General features: G+C 32.6%; 1 protein-coding gene and 1 long non-coding RNA gene across 2 annotated transcripts; one reads left to right on the top strand and one right to left on the bottom strand.

Annotated features, from left to right (window-relative positions):
• Positions 1 to 81: 81 nt before the first annotated feature.
• On the bottom strand, positions 82 to 1,838 carry LOC126680666 (CCG-binding protein 1). The gene is made up of 3 exons (XM_050375826.2): positions 1,529 to 1,838; positions 1,247 to 1,320; positions 82 to 579 (listed from the first exon to the last, which is right to left on the bottom strand). Exons 1-3 carry the CDS (start codon positions 1,770 to 1,772, stop codon positions 256 to 258), a joined length of 642 nt encoding a protein of 213 aa, XP_050231783.1. The 5' UTR covers positions 1,773 to 1,838; the 3' UTR covers positions 82 to 255.
• A 4,652-nt stretch (positions 1,839 to 6,490) lies between these two features.
• LOC126680544 (uncharacterized) lies at positions 6,491 to 8,696 on the top strand. Its single transcript, XR_007641219.2, has 3 exons — positions 6,491 to 6,605; positions 7,817 to 7,903; positions 8,616 to 8,696. It is a non-coding gene; the product is annotated as an uncharacterized LOC126680544 (long non-coding RNA).
• Positions 8,697 to 21,171: the final 12,475 nt, after the last annotated feature.

Below are 21,171 nucleotides of genomic sequence, written 5' to 3'. Positions count from 1 at the left end.
CAACAAAAATCAAATAGTGAAAAACTATGGTACATTACTTAATTCTTCATTATACACAAATAAAACATCTGAAAACAGAACTTATAGCACAAACTACCAAGAACTTCTCATTAAACAAATCAAGATTTAACCATTGAAAACGATTTGCACAACAATCAGATCAGAATCTCACACTTTCAAGTTTCACCACAACTAATTACTGATTATAGCTATGGGTATAAACAATTCATATCAACCTCTCCAGCTGATTGATGATCAATCTGTTTCATGGTCAGGAGCAGGAGAATACCAGGCAGGAAACCGTCCTTTGCTGCGAAGTAATCTCGTAAACGGAGAATCGGGCATTCTACCTTCCTCTTCCTCGTCGAGCTCTTCTTGTGATTTCGGCAGTCCATCTGGTATAGGGCACGGCCTAGTTTCTTTTTCTTTCTTGGCACTCGTGGAAGGTGCCATGAAGCCGATACCGGTGTTCGTTCCCTTGTGCAACATTGATGAAATGCCATGTAAGCAGCCTATCAAAAACTTCACTCCACCCGCTTGTAAAATCAGCTTCTCTACATCTTCTTTTGGTGACTCTCTCTGTTAACAATGGCAGCAAATTCAAAATTGAAAAAAAATAAAACACAGTTAAACAGTTTTGTACAGCTAGTAGTGACTGTTAAACAACTGATTCACATAACAGTTTGAGTTAGTTTTACTATCATCTCTAACGCATTCTGCACGCGAATATCTTTCGAGCTAAAAGGTGAATAAATACATTAACTAATTAAATAAGATTGTCAAGTATCCAATGGCAATGGCAGCAAATTCAAAATTGAAAAAAAGAGACAAAGTTAACAATTTTCTACTGATTGTAGTGATTGTTTAATAACCAGTTCACCTAACAGCTTGAGCTAGTTTTACCATTATCTCAAACTGTAACACATCTTGTATACGGAATTTAACTCGTAGACAAACATAAACTCGTTTTATCTAGCATTCGACTAATTAAATGGGGCTGTCAAAGATCGAACTATGTACCTTTATGTTCGCCCCTAGAGGCTCCGATACCATATCAAATAATTAATCCGCTCAAAATGTTACATACACTCTTATAGTGACTAGATGCCCTTATAAACTAATCAAACTAATTTAATAATTAGATGTTACAATTTTAATCGTTAAAAAACAAAAATGACTCAAATTGAGCTAGGGTTGAAACTTGGCCTTAATTCAGAAATATAAACAGATAAAGAAATAAACTTACTTCCAAGTCTTTAAGCTCGAAATAGGCTCTCCAGCAGCTATAAGAATCATCTCCTTCAAGGGTTGAACAGTAATCTGACACAAAAAAAAGAAAAATCATCATAATCACAATAAAACTATAAATCTTAGCAATCTGGACGTTGTCGTCGCGGGTTTTAACCCTGGCTACGCCCTTTTAAATAATTGGAATGGTTATATAATGGCCAGATACGCAGTCCATATCCCGGAGTTTGACAATAATCCTGAACTTCTAAAAGAATAACAAAAAAGATTAAAAAGTCACCTGAGAGTTCATTCTCACACTTCTGAATCAAAGGCGGAGATTTAACGGCTCGTTCGAGCTTAGTTCGGCTAAAAGGTTGAAGTTTAGGAATATAAGAACTGCTTCTTGAAGATGAAGAAGAAGAGCAACTGATTGCTAAGCAAACTTTCTTGGATGTGTTAGCAGTAGTGCAGCCATTGAAATCTTTAGATTCTACTACAGCTAAAGGAGACGAAGATTGAATAATTATTGATTTTATCATCATTGTGTGTGTATTTGGTTACTACCATCAAAATTAAACTATATAGAGAGAGTTTCAAGTTCAGATAATTACCAAGTGGATAAGGACTGAGATATTTTTATTTATTTATTTTACTTTTTTTAATATGCTAGATATTTTTTTATAATGTTGGTAGATATTTTTTAATAATTGGAAAGTATTATTTAATTTATGTGTGAGAGAGACGGGTGAAAACTAAGTATGGCTTTTTGATTGTTGATGAGGCGGATATACGGAGACTGTCGACCGTTAAATTGTCATGATTTTTGGGTCAGGCGGATTGAACCAAATGTTGCTGTATTGCTAATCTATGGGCAGGAAACAGGGTGAGCAAAGGTTCATGAGTTAAAAGTGGATTGATTTAAGGGTTAATTGCAAATTCATACACGAACTTTACTCTAATTTGTAATTATAATATAAATTTTAAAATTTTACAATGTTAATAACCAACTTTACACTTTTGGCAAAACCAAACATGAAAAACACTAATGTGGACATTATAATATACCGTCATGTGTCGTTGCGTGATTGGTCGGTGTACCAATTTGCCAAAAAATGAAAGTTAGTTACTGACATTGCCAAGTTTTAAAGTTTATGTTGTAATTGCAAACTAGGATAAAGTTCGTGTATGTATTTGCAATTAACCCTTGATTTAATCATTTTAGTTTTCAATTTCGGCGATTATATTAATTAATAAAGTTCATTCTAAAAATATATAAAACTGAAATTAAAAGTATAAAAAAAATTAATTATAAACAAACTAAATTTCTTATTAAGTAAATCGAATCGATAAAAATAACTAAACAAATCAAAAGTTATATCATTTGAACAATACGTACAAATCCAAAGTTTAATTTTAACCAAATTATTTAAAATAGATCGAATTATTTTATTTTACTGTACTTTTAGTTTACAAAAATATGAATCTAGGATGTAGAAAAATTATAGTACCAAATTGTGATTTTGAATAAAAATGCAATAATATAAATTTGGGATATTGAATTGATAATTTTTACTAGCAGTTTAATTTACATATTTTTAACCGATAACGAGGGCAGAATCAAAGGACGTATTAGAGTATCCACAATGGACTCTTTATTATTATAAAACTTTTTATTTTAAAGAGTGTATTTATAAAATATTATTTTAATAAACTCTTTATTTGTAAAAATAAAAATGAACAAAGGATCACCTTTACACCCTCAATTTGGCACGAAATATCATAAAAATTTCTAATCTCCAAAACAATATCACTTTTACCTTGAACTTGGCAAAACCGGCTCAAAAAAAAACCCCATGCTGACGTGGTACTTAATTGGAGAGTGAGATTTATAAAAATCATAATTAACTCTAATTAATCACACTTAAATACTAATTAAATCTAATTAAACTCTAATTAAAACAATTAAAAAATAAACTAGGGATCTTTTTAAACCTTTTTCAAAAAAATGAATTTTTTAAATGTTTTCTTTTGTTTATTGGTCGGGAAATTTCCGGTGGGTCTGTTCTTCTTCAATAGAACAGATCCAATAGTGGTTCTATTTTTCTTCATCGTCTAACTTCTTCTTAGTTTGAAGCAATTCTTCATATGATACTTTAATCGGTGCAGCCTCAGAATAGAGCTTGGTCAGTGTAGGAAGAGTTTTATAAACTTTCCATATTGCCTCTTTAGCTTCCAAGGACACCAGAGAATCGTCCTTCACGACCCGCGGAGCTCTAAGAGTTTCTTTAAAAGAGACTGATTCGTCTTTATCTCCCACGATTTGTGCCCCTTTTACTTTCATGCTTGCTATCTTGTTCAAGTGTGAGGTAACGTCAGGAAGAGACTCATTTGCAGGGGAGCTTTCTCCAAAACTAGCCGATTTGAAAGCAGAATCATCGTCAGCTTCACTTTCAGTTTCGAATCTAGCGCCCTCAGTTTAGTCTGTCGAAAGAAGATATATTAGAAAAAAACAAGCTATAATCGGTCAAATAAAAAATGGCAATGTATTTATAACTTGAGAGATTGGGCGTACGTCATCCTAGTTAAAGGACCCGTTGGGCGAGACGATGGAGCGTCAGGAAAGATGATATGCGACAATTCTTGTGTAGATGATTGATTTATCGTGCTGATGCTCCTATTTAGGGTGATTCAAGGTGTCCCATTCCTCGTTGAAGTTTCAGCAGCAGGGGCAGTGGAAATTGTCTTTTGGATAGAAGAAATCGGCTTTGACTTGCGTTTTTAGCCTCTTTCTTGGGGGGAGCCGATTTCGATACTGTTGGTTTCTTGCCAACCTTTTTGGTGATCTTCATAGGGCGTTGTTCGTCATCGACACTAGAGAATTCTTCCATATAAAAATCACCAATCGCCACTATGAATAAAACATAGCGGTTAGCATATAAGAAAGATCCAAAAAAAGAGGGTGATGTTGATCCCTGCAGGCTGTTTCAAATCGTCTATATGAACGACGATATCCTTACAATCACCTGGGATGAAATATCCGGTAAACATTACTTTTTGAGGATGGGATTTAGGTTTTTCATTTGCTAACATTAAATAGGACTCGAGTACTAAAGGCGATTTATATAAGAAAGGGGGGCAAATACGTTATTTGAAAAGAAAATAAGAGTATTATTTATGTTCTTTTTCCACACTTTTCTTCACTTCTTTACGTACTTTCGTATTGCCTCCTTTCTATAAGTTTCCATTTTTTAATCTAACTAAAGGGCGATTGTGGAGATCATACTTAAACTTAATGAAGCGCTCAAACTTAACAATCTTAAGGCGAAGAGTGTGGTTACCTTTCGGCTTCTTGCTTTTGGGTACCTATAAAAAAAATCAGTGTGAGTACATTTATGTTTAGTAGGAGGAAGTTCAAAAATGTTTAATGAAAGGATCTCTGAAGTCGATTTTTGGAAGTTGAGACTGATTATCATCTCTCACCACTGATCAAATTCCCCTGAGGTTGAAGGTTTAGCATCTAGAGTAGGCAATTCCTTGGCATATGGGAGGTATATATCATGAAGGCGACTCAAATATATAAGGTGTTTGGTCGATGACAGGGACGGCAATGGAAACCATAATCATTCATATCTATCAAGAAAGGATATGGAATCTCCCGAGTATATCCGAATTTCCTTAATAAGTAGTTGGGGCAATAAGCTTCAAATCTGTTGCTCTTGAACTCTTTGCCGATTAATAAATTTTTCGATTGAAGGGCATTACACCAGTTGTTCCTTTGGAGTCTTCATTGACATCCCAACCATATTTAAGTCAAGTTGGAGGATATCATCAGTTGAGTAGGGGGGCACCAAGAGGAAGGTGATCTATACGAGGTTACTTCAAAGAAGGCGATTACATGGCTTAGATAGGAAAGTGTGGCAATAGTTTGGACTAAAGTATACCCAAAGCAACTTTGATCGGTTCGGTCAGGCAGATGGCGAGTTTCGGGAAATACATAAAGAGCCACATATGTATCATCCACATCGATCCACTTGAGCATCAGTATGACTTAATGTCTCCATCCTTAATCTTTTGGTGGAGAGAACGATAAATGGTCTAGATGATGTGTTCTCTGAGGTTTAAGGGTTGTCCTTCTACAAGTGTTAAGGCAATTTTGATGCATTCTTGGGTGATCCTAAAGAAAGTAGGGAAAATGACTAACTTGGCTAAAAAAGAATTGGATGAAGGTTTTCTTAGATCTCGTAGTACTAAGGTGCAGGATTGGGGATTCTTTGCAAGTCACAGGCGGTATTTTGATATCGGTGATATTGAGGTTGAATATACAAGATAGATCGAGAAGGTTATAGATATCGGCCCAGCTCTGAACCAAAAGGTGTTTGTGTTATGGGACCAGACGAGTGATACATTGAAGTAGTAATGTTTGGCTATTGGGAAAACATTTTGACCGATGTCGATTAGATTATATATACTATCATCGATGAGTAAAATTTGATGTCTTTTTCCTCTCAAATAAATGTTTAATCTGACTAATGCCCTATTAACACACAAAATACATTCCTCACTCTTTTCTTGTTGATTCCGCTTGCCAACTAAATAAAGATACACTGATTTTTCACATCCGTGATAGATTTGCAAAAAAATGAAAGGTGGTGATCTTATTTGACACTATTTAAAGGACGTGATTAAAATGAAAAAACATGTAAAGGTGGTGATTTTATACGGAATTAACCCATTTGAAAATTCAAAGGATAAAGAGGGAACTACAAAGCTATTTATTCCACCAAATAAAATAATCTTTCTCCTTTTATGTAATACCCCGTAGAATTATTAGTGTTTATTTTCGTGTGTGTCCAATTTTAATTAACTAGACCTCGAAAATAGTGAATAAATTCACGTGATGAATTTATACGTGTGAAAATATGGTTTGGTATGTGTTTTGCCTTAAGTTTTATTTTTTGGCAATTTTACGTGTTAAAAGTGAATTTTGTGATTTTTCACTAAAAACCGTCAAAATAATTGTTTTAATTATTTTTAAAGGCCCAAAAAAATATTTTAATTCAGCCCATATGTTATGTTTTAATGTTTTTGAATATTTGAAAAAGTTAAAATTATTTTGCCCCTAGAGTTCGATTTATTTACAAGAATGCCATAATGGCAAACTTGTAAATAATTGAATCATGAATTATATCTAGATATTTCTCTAGATAAGCTTGATGCCCAAGCAACTCTATTGTCTTCTTCATTTTGTGGGTGCCGAATACACCATAGATCAAAACACCAAGCTTTATTCTTTGATTTTCTCTCAAAATTTTCTTAACGAAAATTGTCGGGAATATTGTGTAGATCGTTAATGTGTATTTGCATGTTCGTTTGAGGTATAATTTCAAGCTCAAATCTTCGTTTTTATTTGCTGATATTAGTTGAGTTTTAGAAACATGCTTAGGATGGTTAGATATTGGTGTTTGATGGTTGATTAACTAGTTTTGGTTGTTGTTTATGTGGGTTTCGGTTTTAAAATAATTTTTACGAAAAATTAAATTGTTTATTTTAATTTTCTGGGCTGATATGTTGAGATTTATATATGCTTTAAAGAGTGATTTTTGTGGATTAAAAATGTTAATTAATTCGGGTGTTAATTTAATTAGTTGGGTTTCGATTTTAAATGTTTTTAAAGCTTAAAAATAGCTTAAAAATGATAAATCAATTGATTTTAAATTTCTGGAAATGAGTTTGTTTATGATTGATCTAAATGTTGGGTTGATGTTGATTAAATGTTTAATGGTGAATTTTTAATGGTTTAATAACCGGGTTAAATTTTGATAATGTTTATTCGGTTAAAATTGTTGAAAAAGGGTAATTTTGTCATTTTTAATTTCTGGGCAGAAATTATTCATGAAAAAATTGATGATATATATATGGTAATTATTTGTGGAGCATAAATGATTTTTGTGAAGTGTTTTGACGGATTAATAATCGGTTTTGATTATTAATGGTTATTTCGGTTTTAATGGTTAAAATAATGGAAAAATATTATTTTAAAAATTATGGGCTGCTGTTTTTACAAGATGAAAATTAAAAATGTATTTGAAATTAATTTTGGTGAATTTCGGTGTTAAAATGGCTTAAAATGGATTTTCAAGCGTTTTTAGCGTTTTTGAGTTTTCCGGCCAAAACCACCGGAATATGGTGACCGAAAAATGAGCAGAGGGGATAGAGCATGTTGGCTCAGTTCTAAGCTCAGTTGGCAGCAGTTAGTGCCGAAATGTTTTTGGCAGAAAATAAGGGGGGGGGGGGGGGGCGAGCCCCGGGTTGAAATGTGGTATATTTGATGAGATTTTCTAAAAATGTGTTTTTAGAAAATTATGTGAATTGAGTATGTGTGTTAAAATTATATGGAATTATAATTCTATGTTTATTGAAATAAATAAACTATGTGGTGTATCGTATAGAAATACGATGACGCGGAAAGAGATAGTCGGAATCAAATTTGGTTATGTGTTTATGTGGTTTATTTTGTTGAGTCGGTCTAGAGTTTATCCTAGAATTTAGAGTTAATACATTTATTAATGTTTAATCTCTAAATTAGATCCAGCGAGTTTTGTCGCGGAAACCGGCGAGCAAAGGTTTTGATATTCGACGGGTGATATTTTTATATTTGGAATAAGCGAGTACTGTAAGTGTGTTTACAACTTATACTGCTAAATATTAGTATTAAAAATATTGCGAACTGCTTTACATGATTTGCAAATGCTTTATTTTATTTTGAATTTAAATCGCATGAACTATATACATAGTTTTGAAACCGATTTAGATTCATTGAAACATGCTTACTACTGGGCGGCAATAGTGCTGTGTGATCACCGGTATTGCATTTAGAATGGGTTGCATGTGAATGTGCTGTGTGAATCCTGGCGACGGCCTGGAAAGTCAGGCGACGGCCTAGACTCTGTGTGAACAGATCTTCAGAGGCAACGGAATATAGACGACCAAAGGCAGTAAAGAGAAACTGCCGAGATCTGAGAGGTTGAACCTTTTAAAAAAGTGAAATGGCGACGGTATATATGTACTGCCGAAATCTGTTGTATGGTGAAAGAGTCTAAAGACCTTCACATACGTAAAATATGAATGATCAGATTTGACGGGCTAGAGTACAAAAAGAAATGAATAAATACGGCCATGAAAAGGTTAACCCGTAATGTGGTGAAATGATGTGGAATATTTATGTTTCCTGTTTTGAAAGCATATAGGAACATGAATCATGGTTTAGGGTTTCATATGAATCGGTAATCTGAAATGCATTGCTTTCATATTAATGTTTATTAGTACATGTTGTACGCATTCACTCAGTTTTTATAACTGACCCGTTGAACTTATAATTTTTACAGGCGAGTAGTTTGAGGTGTGGATTTCCAATTTCTTGTTCCGGAAATCCCTGGCTTGAATAAAGTGAGAATGACTTTCCTTTATGTGTCTAGAGTTGCAGTAGCTAGAATAATGAACGATGATACCTTAGTAGTCGTTGGACTTATTTATGCTTTATATTTTATTATAACGCTTAAACTCTGATATAATGTAATGTGTAATGCTGTGCGAAGTCCGAGCGACTGCACTTGAATAAAATGCGATGAGCGCATCTGCATAATGAAATGCAGTTAAATCCATAATGAAATGGTCTGCATAATGAAATGCAGTTAAGTCCATAGAGAAATGGCATGCATAGTGAAATGCAGTTATTACCATAGTAAGGTGGTATGCATAATGAGATGCATGATAAACCATAATGAAATGGTTTTGAAAATTAAAATGCAATAATTAAAGAGAAAATTATGTGCATGTTTTAAACGGTAATTTTTTATCAGAACGTTTTAAACTGCGATTTTAAAATGTTCGAAAATGATTTGAATTCCGCGAAAAATTTAAAGTGATTTTTAATTTATTTTTAAGGCTTGCTACGGATTTCGGAGCAACCACTCCCATTCCCTAGCGCCGGTCTCGACGCCGAGAATCGGGTCGTGACAAAGGTGGTATCAGAGCAATGATCTAAAAATGGTTTCATTGCCTAAGAAAGGAGTAATGAAAGTTGGTATCATTTCCACTGACTGAGTGATAGTCGAAAAGTGGTTGATAGTAAAGGTGGTATAAGTTTTTGATCCATAGGTACCTTGGCAGTAGGTTGACCTAAGGATTGATGAATTGATATAGAGTCTACTGCAACATATAGGTTTCCGGTCATGTCATTTGTTAAGTCATCATTTGTTTTTAAATATTCTCAGCTTCGCTCTAGGAGTGAGTCTGTATGTTTGCTTAGATTGTGTGATTGTGGTGATTTGTTGCGATAGTATACAATTAGAACGCTTAGTTAGATTCTTAATAGACGACATGCTTTGATTAGGAAAGACTGTGCAAGAGTATGTGACGGAGTTCACAAGATTGAGTCGATTCACACCTGATCTGATGTTGGATAGAGATAGGGTGAATTCAAGGTTCATTAAGGGGCTAGGACCCGAATATATTGGATTACTATCTGATGTTAGGAAGGATTTGGTGCAAATCATCGATAGTGCACGCCAGATGGAAAGTACTTTGATCCAATTTGGAAAGATCACTGTTTCTGGTGAGCAAGTGAATGTGAGAGAAGGAACTGCAAGTTCTAATACGAATAGGTTCACTGGACCATATCGTAAAGGATTTAAGAAATATAGAAAAGATAGGAGGTTCAGTACCTCTGGATCAAGTTCTAGTGGACGGAGTTCAGGAGGAACGATGCCACTATGCCCAACTTGTGGAAAGAAGCATTTTGGAGCATACTATATGGCGACTAGAGGATGTTACACGTGTGGACAGCAAGGTCATTTCTCTAGAGAATGCCCTATGTTTGTACCACAAGGTTCAAGTGCTAGTGTTGTTCAACCAGTGTTTCAACAACCTAGACCTGTATATCCTACAGTGTCTGGGCAGGCACAGAACCAGAATGTGTTTAATGGACAACGTGGAAGAGGATATGGTTTTGGTAATCGTGGTGGAGGAAGGACCACAGGCGGACGAGGATCTGGAGCAACTGCTAGCGGAGGGCAGGCTAGAGTTTTTGCGATCAATCCTCAGGAGGCGAATGCGTCGAATGCGGTAATGCAAGGTATATTTTCAATATCTTCGCATGATGCATCAATTTTATTTGATCCCGGTGCTACGCATTCATTTGTATCGTCGAGTTTTGCATTAAAATTAGGAATTCAACCTGTGTTTTTGCAAAACCCATTGTTAGTAGCTACACCTGTAGGCGAAAGCATAGACGTTACTGTAGTCTATCTGTCGTGTCCTGTGTTAATTGGAGAGCGAGAATTGCTTGCGGATTTGTTATTGCTTAATGTTTTAGAATTCGACGTCATCCTAGGAATGGATTGGTTGTCGCGACATTATGCAAATGTGAATTGTAGAGAGAAGATAGTGACGTTCCATGCACCTAGAACTGAACTTATCTCTATTCGGGGAGAGAAGTTGGAAGCCCCAAAGAGTTTAGTCTCGGCTTTGAAAGCGAGAAAGATGTTAAGTAAAGGATGTCAAGGATTTTTAGCTCTGGTACGAGATGTTCATGAGGAAGTTGGAAGTGTGAATGATGTACCAGTAGTGTCGGAGTATTCTGATGTGTTTCCAGAAGAGTTACCTGGATTACCACCAGATCGAGAGATTGAATTCTGTATTGATCTAATTCCTGGTACAAGTCCAATATCGATACCTCCGTATCGTATGGCACCAGCAGAACTAAAGGAATTGAAAGATCAATTAGAAGAATTGATTGATCGTGGATTTATACGACCAAGTGTCTCACCTTGGGGAGCACCTGTGTTGTTTGTAAAGAAGAAGGATGGATCTATGAGGCTCTGTATAGATTACAGACAACTCAATAAGGTCACAATCAAGAATAAGTATCCTTTACCCAGAATTGACGATTTATTCGATCAATTGCAAGGAGCGAGGTACTTTTCGAAGATTGATCTGAGGTCTGGTTATCATCAGTTGAAGATCAGAAATGATGATATTCCAAAGACTGCATTCATAACAAGATACGGTCATTATGAATTTTTGGTGATGTCATTTGGATTGACAAATGCACCAGCGGCTTTCATGGATTTGATGAATCAGATTTTTAAACCGTTTCTAGATCAATTCGTGATAGTGTTCATAGATGATATCTTGATTTATTCGCGCACAGAGGAGGAGCATGCACAACACTTAAGGACTGTGTTACAAACTTTGAGAGATCATCAGCTTTATGCCAAATTCTCAAAGTGTGAATTTTGGTTAGAAGAAGTAGCATTTTTGGGACATGTTGTATCTCAAAGTGGGATTAAGGTAGATCCTAAAAAGATTGAAGCTGTGATGAATTGGAAAAGGCCAAGTTCAGTGACAGAAATTCGTAGTTTCTTGGGTTTAGTTGGTTATTATAGACGGTTTGCGCAAGACTTTTCTAAGTTGTCTGCACCATTAACTAAGCTGACTCAGAAGAACGCGAAGTTCATTTGGACTGATCAATGTGAAGTAAGTTTCCAGAAGCTGAAGGAGTGTTTGACAACAGCTCCAGTTTTGGCATTACCAGAGGGTAGTGATGGACTTACAGTCTATTGTGATGCTTCTAGGATCGGGTAAGGATGTGTACTGATGCAACATGGACGAGTTATAGCTTATGCTTCTCGCCAGTTGAAAAAGCATGAAGTTAATTATCCAACCCATGATCTAGAATTAGCAGCAGTGATATTCGCATTAAAGATTTGGAGACATTACCTATATGGAGCGAAATGCGAAATATTCACTGATCACAAGAGTCTGAAATACATATTTGATCAGAGAGAGTTAAATCTCAGGCAGAGGAGGTGGATGGAGTTGCTAAAGGATTATGACTGTACGATACAGTATCATCCTGGCAAAGCTAACGTAGTAGCTGATGCGTTGAGCAGAAAATCAGCAGGAAGTTTAGCTCATGTCACTTTAGTTGAGAGGAGATCAATGATTAGAGAAGTGCATTCGTTGTTTGATCAAGGAGTTCAATTAGAGGTTTCGTATTTGGGGAGTTTGTTAGCTCAAATGACGATTAAACCTACATTGAATGATCAGATTAAGGAACTTCAGATAACGGATCCTCAACTAAAGCATGTTATTGCAGAAGTTCAAAATGGAATGAATTCTGAATACAATATCAAAGATGGTATTCTGAAATTTGGTACAAGGGTGTGCGTACCAAATGTAGAGGAATTGAAACAGAGAATCATGATGGAGGCACATGGATCTAAGTATAGTGTTCATCCTGGTTCTACCAAGATGTATCACGATGTTAAGGAGATGTATTGGTGGAATGGTATGAAAAGAGATATAGCAGAATTTGTTGCTAAGTGTCCGATATGCCAACAAGTGAAGTTGGAACATCAGAGACCATTTGGATTTTTGCAACAATTACCAATACCAGAATGGAAATGGGAAAGAATAACCATGGATTTTGTCGTTGGGTTGCCTAAGTCGCAACATGGTGTTGATTCGATATGGGTTATCGTTGATCAAATGACAAAGTCGGCTCATTTCATTCCGATCAAGGTTACCTATACAGCAGCAAAATTGGCACAGATTAATATTGACAAAGTAGTCAGTTTACATGGAGTTCTTGTGTCAATTGTGTCAGATCGAGGATCAGTTTTTACATCCCGATTTTGGCAAAGTTTGCAAGAGGCTTTAGGAACGCGTTTAGATTTCAGTACGGCATTTCATCCCCAAACAGATGGACAGTCTGAAAGGACCATCCAGACTTTGGAGGATATATTAAGAATGTGTGTTTTAGATTTTGGAGGCCATTGGGATGAGTATCTACCGTTAGTAGAGTTCTCATATAACAATAGTTATCATTCCAGTATCAAAATGGCACCGTATGAGGCGTTGTATGGACGTAAGTGTAGATCTCCAATTTGTTGGGAGGAAGTTGGAGAAAGAAAGTTAACAGGAACTGAAATTGTACAGATTACGTCTGAGAAAGTTCCGTTGATTAATCAACGTTTAGAAACTGCATTTAGTCGGCAAAAGAGCTATACTGATGTGAGGAGAAAGGATATAGAATTTCAAGTTGGAGATTTTGTGTTTCTTAAAATATCACCTATGAAAGGTGTAATCCGATTTGGAAAGAAAGGGAAGCTAGCGCCGAGATATGCAGGGCCTTACGAGGTTATTGAGCGAATAGGAACGGTAGCTTATAAGTTAGCATTACCGTCAGAGATGTCGCAAGTACATCCATTGTTTCACGTGTCAATGCTTAGGAAGTATATTCCTGACCCTCATAGAATTATTCAACCACAAGAGGTTGAGATAGACGAGGAGCTATCTTATGAGGAGGAACCTGTAGAAATTGTGGATACCCAGATTAGGAAACTCCGTAGTAAGGAGATACCTATGGTAAAAGTGCTCTGGAGGAGCCGTACAATTGAGGAATGCACGTGGGAAACAGAGGCGGATATGCGGAAACGATATCCCCACTTGTTTGCTTAAGGTAATAATTTGTTTTGAAATTCGAGGACGAATTTCTTATAAGGAGGGGTGAATGTAATACCCCGTAGAATTATTAGTATTTATTTTCGTGTGTGTCCAATTTTAATTAATTAGGACCTCGAAAATAGTGAATAAATTCACGTGATGAATTTATACGTGTGAAAATATGGTTTGGTATGTGTTTTGCCTTAAGTTTTATTTTTTGGCAATTTTACGTGTTAAAAGTAAATTTTGTGATTTTTCACTAAAAAACGTCAAAATAATTATTATAATTATTTTTAAAGGCCCAAAAAAATATTTTAATTCAGCCCATATGTTGTGTTTTAATGTTTTTGAATATTTGAAAAAGTTAAAATTATTTTGCCCCTAGAGTTCGATTTATTTACAAGAATGCCATAATGGCAAACTTGTAAATAATTGAATCATGAATTATATCTAGATATTTCTCTAGATAAGCTTGATGCCCAAGCAACTCTATTGTCTTCTTCATTTTGTGGGTGCCGAATACACCATAGATCAAAACACCAAACTTTATTCTTTGATTTTCTCTCAAAATTTTCTTAACGAAAATTGTCGGGAATATTGTGTAGATCATTAATGTGTATTTGCATGTTCGTTTGAGGTATAATTTCAAGTTCAAATCTTCATTTTTATTTGCTGATGTTAGTTGAGTTTTAGAAACATGCTTAGGATGGTTAAATATTGGTGTTTGATGGTTGATTAACTAGTTTTGGTTGTTGTTTATGTGGGTTTCGGTTTTAAAATAATTTTTACGAAAAATTAAATTATTTATTTTAATTTTCTGGGCTGATCTATATGTTGAGATTTATATATGCTTTAAAGAGTGATTTTTATGGATTAAAAATGTTAATTAATTCGGGTGTTAATTTAATTAGTTGGGTTTCGATTTTAAATATTTTTAAAGCTTAAAAATAGCTTAAAAATGATAAATCAATTGATTTTAAATTTCTTGAAATGAGTTTGTTTATAATTGATCTAAATGTTGGGTTGATGTTGATTAAATGTTTAATGGTGAATTTTTAATGGTTTAATAACGGGGTTAAATTTTGATAATGTTTATTCGGTTAAAATTGTTGAAAAAGGGTATTTTTGTCATTTTTAATTTCTGGGCAGAAATTATTCATGAAAAAATTGATGATATATATATGGTAATTATTTGTGGAGCTTAAATGATTTTTGTGAAGTGTTTTGACGGATTAATAATCGGTTTTGATTATTAATGGTTATTTCGGTTTTAATGGTTAAAATAATGGAAAAATATTATTTTAAAAATTATGGGCTGCTGTTTTTACAAGATGAAAATTAAAAATGTATTTGAAATTATCGGTGTTAAAATGGCTTAAAATGGATTTTTTAAGCGTTTTTAGCGTTTTTGAGTTTTCCGGCCAAAACCACCGGAATACGGTGACCAGAAAATGAGCAGAGATGTTGGCTCAGTTCTAAGCTCAGTTGGCAGCAGTTAGTGCCGAAATGTTTTTGGCAGAAAATAAGGGGGGGGGGCGAGCCCCGGGTCAAAAATATTTTACGGAAAAATATTTTTGGATATTTTTGAAATGTGGTATATTTGATGAGATTTTCTAAAAATGTGTTTTTAGAAAATTATGTGAATTGAGTATGTGTGTTAGAATTATATGGAATTATAATTCTATGTTTATTGAAATAAATAAACTATATGGTGTATCGTATAGAAATACGATGACGCGGAAAGAGATAGTCGGAATCAAATTTGGTTATGTGTTTATGTGGTTTATTTGGTTGAGTCGGTCTAGAGTTTATCCTAGAATTTAGAGTTAATACATTTATTAATGTTTAATCTCTAAATTAGATCCAGCGAGTTTTGTCGCGGAAACCGGCGAGCATTGGTTTTGATATTCGACGGGTGATATTTTTATATTTGGAATAAGCGAGTACTGTGAGTGTGTTTACAACTTATACTGCTAAATATTAGTATTAAAAATATTGCGAACTGCTTTACATGATTTGCAAATGCTTTATTTTATTTTGAATTTAAATCGCATGAACTATATACATAGTTTTGAAACCGATTTAGATTCATTGAAACATGCTTACTATTGGGCGGCAATAGTGCTGTGTGATCACCGGTATTGCATTTAGAATGAGTTGCATGTGAATGTGCTGTGTGAATCCTGGCGACGGCCTGGAAAGTCAGGCGACGGCCTAGACTCTGTGTGAACAGATCTTCAGAGGCAACGGAATATAGACGACCAAAGGCAGTAAAGAGAAACTGCCGAGATCTGAGAGGTTGAACCTTTTTAAAAAGTGAAATGGCGACGGTATATATGTACTGCCGAAATCTGTTGTATGGTGAAAAAGTCTAAAGACCTTCACATACGTAAAAGATGAATGATCAGATTTGACGGCCTAGAGTACAAAAAGAAATGAATAAATACGGCCATGAAAAGGTTAACCCGTAATGTGGTGAAATGATGTGGAATATTTATGTTACAACTCATTGTTTTTGGTTCATTAAGAAGGATTAATGTATTATGAATCTTAATTGTCACTAAATATAGCAAGTAGCATAGAATTGATACTAGCTTATGTAAATATATTGCCAAGTTAAATTGAATGTAACTTTTGAATTCTTCTCAAAGCTTTAGATGAAAAATAATGAAAAACGTTTAATGTATATATATAACGGTATAAATAGTACTTTAATACTAGCAACATGATGACAAATTGATTTAGTGGCAAAAGAAATATACAACAAAGTTCATGAAATTAGTAGCTTTTTTTGTTGCTACTATTATTATTTCAGTTAATAACTTAGGCCAGTAAAAAAATTAATTTTATAGCAAAATTATAATGCTACTATAGGTTCTGATGTTAGTGGCAACAAACATTTTTGCCATTATATGTTATGAAGCTATTGATATAAAATTATTTTGCCTATATGTTTTGAAATTAGCGACAAAAGATTATTTTACCACTAAAGTATTAAATACAATTTTGCCACTAATATCTTTATTGACTGACTTTTAGTGAATTTTTTTATTTTTGCCATTAATGACTTCGGTGGCAAAATTATAACATTTTGTGGCAAAAACAGTTGCCACAAAACTCTTGTTTATGTATTTATTTATTTTTATAATAAAAGTTTAAATCTCTTTAGGACTAGGACTCATGATTAGGGGTTTGATCCTTATAAATAGTTAGCTAGATTTTTTGTATTACTAGTTTTTTTGGCCACGTGCTACGCACGTTAACGATATTTATATGATCTGTTATTTAATATTATAATTGTATATTTTTTTAATAATATATTATTATTTAAATTTTATTAGACTTTTGTTTTTTTATTTATTTTTGCTTAATTATTCTACAAAATTTTAATTTCTTTTATTGAAAATGTTAAAAAGTTAGAATTAAGCAATAGATTTAATTTTTGATATTGTTATTATTAAAAAATGATAATATAATTGAAGCAAATTTATATTATTTTTCATAGTAAATAACTAATAAATATAAAAAATATCAAAACTTTAACACAAATATTATAATATGATTATTTAATATTAATGAAACTCGTCATATTCTTTTAGGATTAGGAATTTAACACATAATGATAGTTGTTCGCACAATTCCTTTTAGGATTAGGAATTTAATACATAATGATAACTACTACGATAATTATTTTAATATGTTTTCTTTATGGATTAGGAATGTCATCGTTCTATTTGTTAAGCACAAATATTCTTATATGTCACTATTAGAAATATCAAGGGTATTTTTGTCCGTGAATGGAAGTGTTCCCCCCGCGAATACACTTTTATATTTGTTATGGATTTTTTAGAGAAAATTAGAGAAAATACCCCAATTTGTAAAATAATTATAAATTTTACCTCAACAAAGAAACATTAGAGAAAATACATCACCTATTTATTTTGTACTTTAAGACTTATCTTTATTTATTATAATACCTACTTTTTATTATTTTTTACTCCAAGCATCTTTTTTTTACTCTCAACCACTACTTGTCATTTTCACATGTCACTTTCACATGCTCTCTCTCTTTCTCTCTCTCTTTTCTTCTCCATTTTTTTTGACCTGGATATTTTTTTCTTCCATTTTTGATTTCTTCTTCTTCTTCTTCTTCCTTCTCCTCTGCCGCCTCTCTGCCATTGCTCCGCCATCGCTCCGTCAGCTCTCCGCCATTGCTCCTCCGTCGTTTCGCGTTTTTTTATATCTAATTTAAGCGAATTTTTTTTAATTTGTGGTAATAAATATGATTTATTTTAATTTCAGATCTAAATAAATTTCTCTTGAATTTTTTCAACTTTAGATCTAAAATCTGCATAAAAACGATTTTATGATGAAAAAAACGATTTTCTGCAAAAAAAACAGCATCTGATTATCATAAGAGTATCACTGCATTATCATAATATTTGCAGAGAAAAATGCTTTTCTATAAAAAAACAGTTTCTGATTATCATATGAGTATCACTGTATTATTATGTAGTTATCATAATATTGCAGAAAAAAAAGATTGTTTACAAAAAATAATGTTTGATTATCATATTGTTATCATAACATTATCATGTCGTTATCATAACATTATCATATGATACCGGGATGATAATATTTATGGTACCTATATGATAATGTTATGATAATATTTATGATACTATTATGATAAAACAGTGTCTGGTTATCGTATCAGTATCACTATATTATCATGTTGTTATCATAACACTGCAGTGATAACGATATGATAATGTAACTGTATCTTTTATAAGAATAAGTTATGATAATAGTATGACAGAGTTAATGATAATAGTATGATAACGTACGAAAAATAATTTTTACAAAAAAATTATGATAACGAGATGATAATATAACTGCTGCTTTTATGATAATGGAGTAAAATTATAATTATTTTAATTCCGAGAGTAAAAATATAAATATGGAAAAAAGGTGAGGTATTTTTTGTAACTTTTTTTTGTTGAGGTAAAAAGTGCAAATATTTTTGTTTTTTAGGTAAATACCTAAATTTCCCTATTTTTTATCAACACATCATTAATCAAAATCAAAACTCATATTTTTTATCCTTAATCTCCGCATTGAATTTTAATTTAGGAGTAGAATTGACATTAATTTCGCTTGAATCTCCGGATTCCCAGATTAATACGGTTAATAAATCAAGCGGCGGTAACATTATTCGTACTTTTGGTTACTTCATTTTTAACTCGAGTTTCGTCGTTCAAGTTTGGACTACGTTATCCGAGTCCTGTTTACTTCATACTGAAATAAAACGGTTAAAGCATCAGTATCAAATGATACCCATCTATAAATTCAAAAGTTCGAGTAAGGAATTACTTCCGTGCGAACAATTATATTTCAGGATTAATATAATTTTTTTACAAATATACATATTTAACAATTTTTATATATAACATGTCATATATCACTACTAAAAAATAGCCATTTAGTGACGGATTTTTCCGTCGCTAAATGGCAAAAATCCGTCGCTAATAACCTTTAGCGACGGATTATGTCCGTCGCTATTTTTTTTGTCGCTAAAATTTTAACGACGGGATAAAAAAAATTAGCGACGGAATTTTATCAAATTAGCGACGGATTTAGCGACGGATTTAAATCCGTCGCTAATTTTTGAAAATAAAAAAAATAATTTTTTAATTAAAATCGTAAAATGAAATATTATTTAATCGGTCGCGCTCCGTAACCCACCCACCCGCTATACACTACACTACACACTGTCACCCACCGCATTTATTGCAAATTTTCAAACTTCCCAGTAGGTCACCCATCCTTCACATTGCTCCCACACAATCCTCTTTAACTTTGTAGTTCCCCCGCGCGTAGCTTCACCTCAACCAACTCATATTCTTGTAATATATTTATGTATATTATATTTAAATATATCTTAAAGTAACAAAAAGTTATTCCCGCAATTTACTCCCGTAATATAAAGTAATTATTTTTCATACTAATTATTTTTAAATAAATAGTTTATAAATTATTTTTTAATTATTATTTTAAATAAAAACAACAAATAATAAACAATTATTTTTTTAATAAATAATTATTTTTGTAATAAGTTATTTTTTAATTAATATTATTTAAATTAATATTTATTTTAATTAATAATTTTTTTATAAAAGTAAGCCTTTTCGCGACGGATTTTGGAATCCGTCGCTAAATGTATACTTTTAGCGACGGATTACAAAATCCGTCGCTAAAAGGAAAGAAATATTGGCGGGAATCATCCCGCCACTTTTAGCGACGAAATTTCTGTTGCTAAAATTGGCGGGAATCATCCCGCCAATTTTTTTTAGGATTTAGCGACGGATTCAAAATCCGTCGCTAAATCCGTCGCTAAATTTGATTTTAACAATGGATTTAAAATCCGTCGCTAAAATCCGTCGCTAATCGACTGTTTTCTAGTAGTGTATGGATATCGCTCATGTGCGTAGCATGTTGTGAAAAACTAGTACTATATATATTGCGGATGGAGGGGGATAGACACATTTACACTTATGTCCTTTTTATTTTATAAAATATATTTATTAATTATACAATTATTGAGATAAAAATTAGAGTTAGAGTACTAACTAAAATAAATTACTTATAATACTATATCAAGGAAACTATCTAAAGTACTAATCAAAATAGACTACTCTAAATATTCGATAATTATTATTTAATCTTCTAAAATTCTAATTAATTAAGATAAACCACTTTTAATAAACTAGTTTCGCATTACGTGCTATGCACGTGGCTCGTAACGTAACTCGTTAATGTACATATTAGTAAATTTATTATAATTATAACAATTTTTTATTTATAGTCAATATTAAATTAGTTAAGAATTTTTGTAAAAATAAATATAATATATTCGGTTATTAAATTTTTTTCAACTAAATTATTCTTCTTTTGATTTTATAATAATCATAATTAAATATTTAACTTAATTTTATTAATAATATCTTTAAAAATAATAAAATAAAAATTTAAATAATAATATATTTACCAAATACAATATTTTAATTTTGTAATTAAATTAAACTAAAAGATAGGTATTCCTACTAATTTGGAGACAATTTAGCTATTTTTTACATATTAACAACTAAATTAGAGATAATTTAACTACCTATTTTAATAAGGATTTTAATTACAATAGTGATTAATTAAATAACTAATTAGTTAATGACTATAAAACCTTTATTTAGTAATAAACTTAAAAGGATTATTCAGTAAATTTGTCTGCCCCCCAATCCGTGCTTTTATATATAGTATAGATAGATAGATTAATTTAATACTTAGAGTTAGAGTACTATTTTAAGACATCTAGAATTCTAATTAAGATAAAATACTCATAATAAATTATTATTTAATATTTTTTATTTAAATTCTTCA

Source organism: Mercurialis annua, linkage group LG5 (genome assembly GCF_937616625.2).
Source record: "Mercurialis annua linkage group LG5, ddMerAnnu1.2, whole genome shotgun sequence".
NCBI classification, from domain to species: Eukaryota; Viridiplantae; Streptophyta; class Magnoliopsida; order Malpighiales; family Euphorbiaceae; genus Mercurialis; species Mercurialis annua.
Note: the sequence above shows the minus strand (reverse complement) of the source record. Positions and strands in the feature narration are given on the sequence as shown.